The sequence below is a fragment of the Volvox carteri genome (genome assembly GCF_000143455.1).
Source record: "Volvox carteri f. nagariensis unplaced genomic scaffold VOLCAscaffold_59, whole genome shotgun sequence".
Lineage (NCBI taxonomy): Eukaryota > Viridiplantae > Chlorophyta > Chlorophyceae > Chlamydomonadales > Volvocaceae > Volvox > Volvox carteri.
Window position 1 is genome coordinate 22,593 of NW_003307602.1, and position 8,116 is coordinate 30,708.

The following is an 8,116-nucleotide window of genomic DNA, read 5'->3' on the forward strand; positions in this document are numbered from 1 at the left end:
TTGGGCTGCATGTCACCACACCCGCACCCATACCCACACCCACACCCACACGCTGTCCCCCTTTCCCCTCTCACCTCCCAATGGGCCCCCGCGAGCTCCGCCCCGACCCACATCCCATACACACACACACTCTCTCTCTCCCACCTGCCACACTCCCTAGCTCCGGAATATCGTCCGCGGGTCCCCCCCGGGTATTCTCCGTACCGCTGTCCGCCACCTCACGATCGTGCCGTGCTACTTTTCATGCAGAAGCACATACAAACATACGCAAATAACTAAAACAAAAAACGCACGTTAAACAACTTGCCAATGTGGCCTCATGGGAGGTGACGGGACTTTGGGAAATAGCTACACGACAAAACACGTCAACAGCCGAGACAACGGCACGCAACGAGACAGACAGATAGATAGATTAACTGACTCACAGGCAGACAGACAGACAGACCGAACACACCAGGAACAATGACATGGCAATGACAGGGGCGCTGGACTGCAGGTCTCGGTGTGCCAACCGCCAAACTACCATCCAACTACTACCAGCTAACACATAAGCATCCCAGGGAAAAAGAGCGCTGTATGACCCACGGGTCCGTCCATTCCCACGCTGCTGCTTCCCCTGCCCTCTCCCGTCCCCACCTGCTCCGCGGACGCTTCGCTGGTAGTGGCGGGCGGTGTCCTTATGTCCGGTTGCGGTGGGCGTTGTGCTGTTCTATTGCCGACGTGGAGCGAGACGTTGGTTGAGTTTGTGTGCGCGTGGAAGAAAAGGGTTTTGTAAGGGGGTAGCGGAGGTTGGAGTTGGGCGAGAGGGAGGAGGGATGGTGGGTGCAAAGGTGCTGCCGGCGGGTATTAGTCCTGGTGGAGTTATGTGGCGGGTGGAGAGCAGTTTCCGGGACATGCCGCTTGCCTGCTGTTGGGGATGGGCGACGCTTATCATGCTCAGCGGCGTTGGAAAGCTGTTGGAGGAAGCGTCGACGGCCAGCGTGATAGACACGTGCAAGCATGTAGGCCAAAGTGGCGCGCGATGTTGCCAAAGCCTCCCATGGCCTGTGCATGCTGGATGTTCACAGCTAGTTACGAAAGCTTGATTTCTAGGGCGAGAGCGAGACATAGAACCCTAAAATATTGAGGGAATCGTACAACAGTCACTTTGAATACGATTAGGTGGTTTGCAGACCAACGACTTAGGCAGAAGATAACCCTAAGCAAGCCCAATTATACATGCGATCATAGCTTTGTTTACATGTAATCTTGACAGTACAGCTCTGGTATTTTCACATACAATGACATGATTTAGGTTCATGATGTAAGCATAGCACGAATGGCAACGGTCAAGCTGCTAGCTGCATTACAGCCGAACATGTGCGTGCCAATCAGAAGGTCTGTCTACGCAACTCTTCATGATGCCAGGCCTTCCATGCTGTGTGCTAGTCCACTTACTTCCGTAAACCGGCCACCACCACCCATCACCCTCAGGATGACACATACGTTGATCAATATATAGAAGCTACTCGTGAGGTTATCAGGCGGCTAGTGGGCCCCTTCCATGCACTGCAATATGCCACACATGCCACACAGGCCGCTGTTGGACGCACCATCACCACCCGCCCCACCGCCACCACCATCTTCAGGGCCAAGTCGGGCCGCCATCAGACGGTGAGTGGGTGGTTGGAAACGTTGGGCAGCCGTAGCAGAGTAGTGGCGCGGACAGGCAGCAGCAGCAATGTCCACATGAAGATTGCTGCTGTGGGTCCGTCGTTGTCTGAAGTCGCCGTTTCAAATCCAGGTGCCATTCTAATCCAGCTGCTCTCCCATTTCCGATTTCCCCCTTCCCCTTCCCCTCACCTTTCCCCTTCCCCTCACCTTTCCCTCTCTCCCTCTCTCTCTCTCTCTCTCTCTCTCTCTCTCTCTCTCTCTGCCGCTCCCTGACCGGCTTCCTTCCCCCTCCCCCCTTTCCCCCGTCCCGCTTGTCGTCGTCTACATCACTACACCGCTAAAAGAACTTGCCAGCGTTTCTGCAGGCAAGCAGGACAGCACATGCTTGTCCCACATAAGCCTGTTATGAAGAGGAGTTGAAAGGCCTTGCATACAAGCTAAGCTTCCTCTCTTGATTCAGGTTCAGAGCCGGGGCGATAGACTTGTCTCACGCCGACGAAGGATAGCATGAGGCTCGGAAACGCTTGGCTGAACCACATGCACCGTTGTGGTGTGGAAAAGCTCCCAAAAGCCTTACTAAGCTTGGCGCCGAAGTAGAAGCTTGGCTGCAGACATGATAGTGAGCAAAGGCAAAAGTTAGGATACCATTGTTCGACCCATGCTCGTAACAGCACTGCCCAAACAGGGGATTGAGAGCAAGCAACTGGTATGCAACTGTAGTAATTACTCAGCTTCACGAAACATATTTTCATTCATGCACGTCTGGTGGTCCTCAGACACAGAAGAACAATGTCATTTCTCTTCTTGCCTGACAAGTTGTTTTACTCTAAAAGAAAATCTTCCCTTAAGGCCTAAATAGTTATATTATCTGTAACATCTTTCAGGTCGGCAGTCTGCAAACCGCATTTTGACACTACAGGAAACCGCTTGTGCGCGGTTTTGCGGTTGTAGCAAGGTCAAGCCAGCCAGTACAATTTGGACTACTGGAGGAAAGGCAGGTGCAACTCAAGGAAAATGCACAAGGGACGGAAACGCATTTTTTGTCATCGTGACCTGTATGCGCCTCAGGCAGTGGGCATAGCTTGGCGGTCCAGTACATAACTAAAACACGGACACAGGCGGATAGAGAGAGCCCCTAGCTCGCGCACAACATAACATCCAGGATAACTCAAAGCAGCAGGTAAGCTAGCTGCGACTGTATGGTTAGGAGCACTGATGTTTTATTCCCCTGGTTTTATGGTAAGGTTGACTCATGAAATACAGCTTTCGCCTTTCCTCATTTACTAAGCATAGCCTGCCGCTACTCAAGGTGGAGTACGAGGCGCGGTAGCTGATTGTGGAAGGGGAGGGGGGAAAGGGGGGCGGAAGGAGGGGACCAGCAAGGAGGGGGATGCAGATTCAAGGAGTGCAGGGGAGTCACTGCTGCATAACCATGCTAGTGAACCCAACCAATAACATGCCACTTCTGACTTCGTGTTGTGTGTACACCACTTCCTCAATCCCTCCATCCCGCACACCCTCCCTAACTCCATCTGGTACCTAATAGATGTATCGGCAGTTATTCCTTATTGCCATATGTGAATGTTTCCTGCCCGCATCTATCTTCGGAGTTCGACTCCACCCCTTCTTTTCCCAGCCCCCCTCCCCCTCAGTTCTGCTTCTCTTTACTTGGCAGCAGCTTCACTCGTTCGTGGTTCATCTGCCCCACCATCACCACCCCTCTCCCTCCTTTCCCCCCCGTGTGCAGGAGGTCTAGGGTGAGGTGCCTCATCCCGACCGGTGAGAAGCTGGCGGACCAGCAGCAGCAGCAGGAGGCGGTGGACGGGCCAGACAGGCCCAGAGGCAGTGGCAGTGCCCAGGCTAGCTTCCGTGTGCCAGGAGTGAGTAGCATGGGCATGGGAGGTGAGGTGTGAGTGCATGGGTAAAATTTTCCCTCTCCCCAACCCTGGTCTCTGTCCCCATGCCGCCCTCCCCTACCCCCACATCACCCCCCTTACCCCTTCCCTGGAGGCCCAGATCTCGCTTCGTGTGGGTTTCCCTTCCCTTTCCTTTCACCTCCGTTCACCCCCCTCTGCAGGCCTCCTTCTGAGGACCTCCCTCTGCCAGCTCCTCCACCTCCCCACCCCCCTGCTGCTAGGGCCTGCTGCACAGCAGTGCACTCACTGGCAAAGCGGCGGTAGTACTGGTCGGCGCCGGTTAGGAACATGGTGGCCACCAAGAGGGTGCCAGCAAAGGCCTTGAGGGCAGGGGGCACATTGGCGAGCCCGTAACGGTGTATGGTGCTCTGCGGATCTGTGGCGAGGAGGATGGCTGCATCACGGGCCGCCTGCAACAAGAGGTGCTGTAGGGGCTTGAGGGCGGTTGGTGTGGCTATGGTGGCTATGCTGACCGCCTGGTTGGCCTGATGCTGTGTCTGCATGTCGCTGAGGTGCCAAACCAGCGCCGGGTTCTTGGCAAACTGGTGCATTGGGTAGCGCAGCAGTAGGTTGGCAGCCCAGGTATCCTCTGTCATGTGCGCTGGGCGGCAGCCGGCCAACCCGTTGGGGAAGGCGGACAGGCGCACCCATTTGGGCAGGTAATCACTGATGGGTGCCGCACCCCATCCCCCCATATTGCTGATGATGAGGCCGCTGCTGTGGAGCAGTGACAGAATGTGCTGCGGGTTGTGGTTGGCCATGTGGGCCATGTTGTAATTGATGGTGTTGGGTTGCAGCAATTCCACCTCAGTGATGCCAGCCATTGGTCCTGGAGGGTCCGGGTCAGCTGGAGGGATGGGGCACAACAAGTCACAGGGGCATGCGAATGAACCCAGGTGATGGCAAGTGAACAGGTACTGCATCAGGTTAAGTGGCGGCGCAGGCACAGCCGGTGGTGGTGTGGTTGGAGGCAGGGCGGCGACTTGACCAGGTGACATCACAGGGGGCACAATGTGGACATGGGGTCAGTCCGGTGGCTGCAGGAGAGATACAAGGCAGAGGGGGTCAGCAAGGGGCCAGCAGTCAGCAGACACATCAGCTGCACAGGGCGCATAGCGGTCAGCAGGGGCCGATAGGGTCACCCCTCATCAGGGTAGCTGCAGCCCTATTGCTGCAGATGGTGCAAAGAGGAGTGCTGCACATGCAGGTGTGGTGCAAGTGTGGCTGCCTGGAGCCCTCCCTGGCCCCACACCCCATGCCTGCCGGTGGTGTGAACCAGCGGCCTGAACTGACCACAGCCTGCCACTGGGGCCAGGTGCACAGGTGTGCATTTGCCAGCCATTGCAGTTGCACCGCGCCCCCCTCACCACTGCTGCCGCCACACCGGGCGCCGCTGCTGCCGCCACGCTGGGCGCCGCTGCTGCCTCCACGCTGGGTGCCGCTGCTGCTGCCACGCTGGGCGCCGCTGCTGCCTCCACGCGGGGTGCCGCTGCTGCCGCCACGCTGGGCGCCACTGCTGCCGCCACGCTGGGCGCCGCTGCTGCCGCCACGCTGGGCGCCGCTGCTGCCGCCACACTGGGCGCCGCTGCTGCCTCCACGCTGGGTGCCGCTGCTGCCTCCACGCTGGGCGCCGCTGCTGCCTCCACGCTGGGCGCCGCTGCTGCCGCCACGCTGGCCGCCACTGCTGCCGCCATGCTGGCCGCTGCTGCTGCCGCCACCGCTGCACCTGGGCTTCGGGCTTTCATAGGTCGCGGTCAGCACCTTGCTGATGCGACCACTGCTATGAAATGCAGCCATCTCTGGCGGGTAGGCATCCAGGAACTTCTGCTGATCCAGGATGGGGGCGTGACAGAGGATGTTGCGCAGCAACCTGTGGAACCAGCGAAGCCCAACCTTGACGTCAGTCTGAGCCCTGTCGTCCCGCTCAAAATTGGTCTTGCTGCCGCGGCTGTTGCAGCGGTGGTCCCGGACCTGCAGGTAGATGGAGCACCGGGGCCGTGATCGACGCAGTTGCATGGGAAGCAGGGATGTACATGCCAGTGGCATTGCGGCCCGGCCCTGTTGGCTGGCTGCAGTCCCCATGATGACTCCAGCTGTTCGGACAAGCATCATGCCTGGAATTCGACAGGTGCTGCACTCTGACCCCTTGTTCCGTTTGCCTGCCCTCTTGGTGCCTGGTTGGGTTGTCTTGGTCGCCCCTCTAACGGTCCTCTCTACACGGGAAAAAGCTCACAGCACGTGCTCCTCTGCATCCCCACACCTGCCCAGTTCGGCACGGCAAGGAACACTACTGTTGACCCGTGGGTGCTGCAGTAGTCCTGTGACCACTGCACGCGCTCTCCTAACACACCTCACATGCTCTCCTAACACCTCACAAGCTTGGTTGCTCATTGTCTGATTGGCCACCCTGCTTGCAACCCCGCTTTTCCCCTAGCCAGCGGCATGCACTGCCAACGGTTTCCTGGCTGCTTTGTTACCATTCCTCCTGTGTTTTGCAGGTGACCTTGACGCTGTCTGCAACTGTACCTTCCTAACCTCCTCCTCCTTTTCCTCCTGCTGTGGGTCAGGGTTCGACACCCCATACAGGGCCCGTAAGTTTTTGGCCTTTTTTCGGTATCCCCGTCAGGGCCCTTCGGACTTTTCCGTGGACCCCCTAAGGATTTTGGGGCGTGAAGCGTCCCGTACAGGGCCGCCCCCGGCTCCCGTAAGGATTTTGAGGATTTATAAGAGGCTGTACGGGGCCCTGTAAGGGAGAGGACGGACCATATAAAGGATAAGGCCACACACTTGGCAGACATAATTCATATTGCAATATTTAACTACACTTTTCATAATACTTTTATGCTTCTTAGCTTCTAGTCTGTAACATCCAGCGATGGCAGACAATGAAGTCAGTGCATGCGTTGTTTGCCAAGTCTTCCAAGATGCAAGGGAAATGGGAGGCGTTTGCGAAGGAGAATGGCTGCATGCGGCTTAAGTTCCCTGCTTTCAATGCCACCTGTTGGTTCAGCCGCATGGCGTGCATTGTTGTGCTTTGTGGAAACTCGCATACCTTACTGCGGTTTTTAGCAAAGTACAAGGGTGACTGGGCCAAGGGTGCCGGTGTGTACAGCAAGTTATCCGATGTGCAAATGCTGGCACGTTGTGTCCTCCGTGATTTGCTAGGGCCATGTGAGGAGCTTAGCAAGGCTTTCCAGTCTGATGAGCTGAAGGCTCATCAAATCTTCAATAGGGTTGAAGCCACGAAGCAGGAGCTGAGCAACAGAGGTGCAGAGCCTTTGCATGGCTCAGCGTTCTCGGTTTTCAGTTCTGCAGTGAGCAAGTCTTTGGTCTGGACTGTGGGTGGGAATGCCGTACAGTTGAAGGGGAAGGTGAACAAGAAGCAGCTACATGACATGGCCAGCACTTTCATAACACTAGTTCTGTCGTATTTGGATGAGCGCTTTGCTGATGCAGCTCTCCTGTGCTCTTTCTGCATTTTCGACTCTGCCACGTATCAAGGCATGTCAGACTCAGAGGGGGCTAAGTTTGGTGAGGGTGATCTGCTAGCATTGCTAAGCCACTTCTGCTCTGCTAAGAATCCACACCGCCTGTTCGAGGTTAAGCCTGATGAGTTGCCGAACGTTTTAAAGGAGTTCAATGTCATGAAGGCACGTCTTGCTTACTACATTTCGCTTGGCAGGGTGACTTGGGAGGCAGCGAGGGTGAGTTTGCGTGCTGAAGCCCATCTCCTTCGTATGATGTGTTTGGCTCAAGTCGCTACAATCTTGCCAACACAGACGGCATGCGTTGAGTGCGGATTTAGCCGGCATTGTATTATTGTGAATCGCCTGACGAACCGGCTAAAGCTGGAAACTGTTGATTCGCTGCTTCATGTGGGGATGTTGGGACCTGCTGCTGATACCGGGGTGAAGCCACTGATTGATCAGGCTGCTGAGATCTACTCGTGTAAGGGCTATACAGGCATTATTCACAAGTTGTTTTCTGACGTTAGCAAAATTAATTTGGATCCATATGGAGAGGATGATAATGAGGAGGTTGCGACCGACCCAGAGATTGAAGTACTTGTACAAGCAACATACCCCACTAGTGACGATGAGGCTTTTAGTGACAGTGACTACGAGACCGACGTAGAACGAGATACCGATGAGTCGTGCGTGGATGAGGATTTTGATGATGAGGAGGAGGACGAGAAAGAGGAGCAGAAGGGATGGGAGGCCACAGCAGCCAAGGCGCTTGGCTTTCACTGAGTGTGCCATGTCCCCGTGTGTAATGGTTCACGAGAAAATAACGATAATAATGATTTAGAGGGCAAAAAATGCAAAGCGTCACTTTCCACAGCGTTTCAGCCAAGGACAGTGCCCCTGTAAAGGTTTTGTGGGGATTATGGGGGCCCCCCTAAGGTTTTCGGCCGGTACAGGAGCCTGGTACAGGGGCCCCTCCGTAAGGAAAATTTGGGAGGTACAGGGGAGCCTGCAAGTTTCAGGAAGGTCACTGTCGAACCCTGCTGTGGGTCTCCTGGCCGGACTCGCCAATCTTGCAGTACA

At 56.0% G+C, this 8,116-nt stretch overlaps 2 protein-coding genes across 2 annotated transcripts in view; both read right to left on the reverse strand.

The window, feature by feature from the left end:
- VOLCADRAFT_107142 (uncharacterized protein) overlaps window positions 1–4,934 on the reverse strand; it is a gene marked incomplete at its 3' end in the record, with an annotated part of 8,750 nt that extends 3,816 nt beyond the window's left edge. The window contains exons 1-3 of the mRNA XM_002956242.1: window positions 4,820–4,934; window positions 1,438–1,842; window positions 637–709 (exon numbers count right to left, since the gene is read on the reverse strand). Of these exons, the coding sequence (XP_002956288.1) occupies window positions 637–709; window positions 1,438–1,464 (100 nt within the window). The 5' untranslated portion in view covers window positions 1,465–1,842; window positions 4,820–4,934. The remainder of the gene's footprint in view (window positions 1–636; window positions 710–1,437; window positions 1,843–4,819) is intronic.
- A 177-nt stretch (window positions 4,935–5,111) lies between these two features.
- Window positions 5,112–8,116, reverse strand: part of VOLCADRAFT_107144 (uncharacterized protein) — a gene marked incomplete at its 5' end in the record, with an annotated part of 9,716 nt that continues 6,711 nt past the window's right edge. Inside the window, one exon of the mRNA XM_002956243.1 lies at window positions 5,112–5,543. Within this exon, the coding sequence (XP_002956289.1) occupies window positions 5,494–5,543 (50 nt within the window). The 3' untranslated portion in view covers window positions 5,112–5,493. The remainder of the gene's footprint in view (window positions 5,544–8,116) is intronic.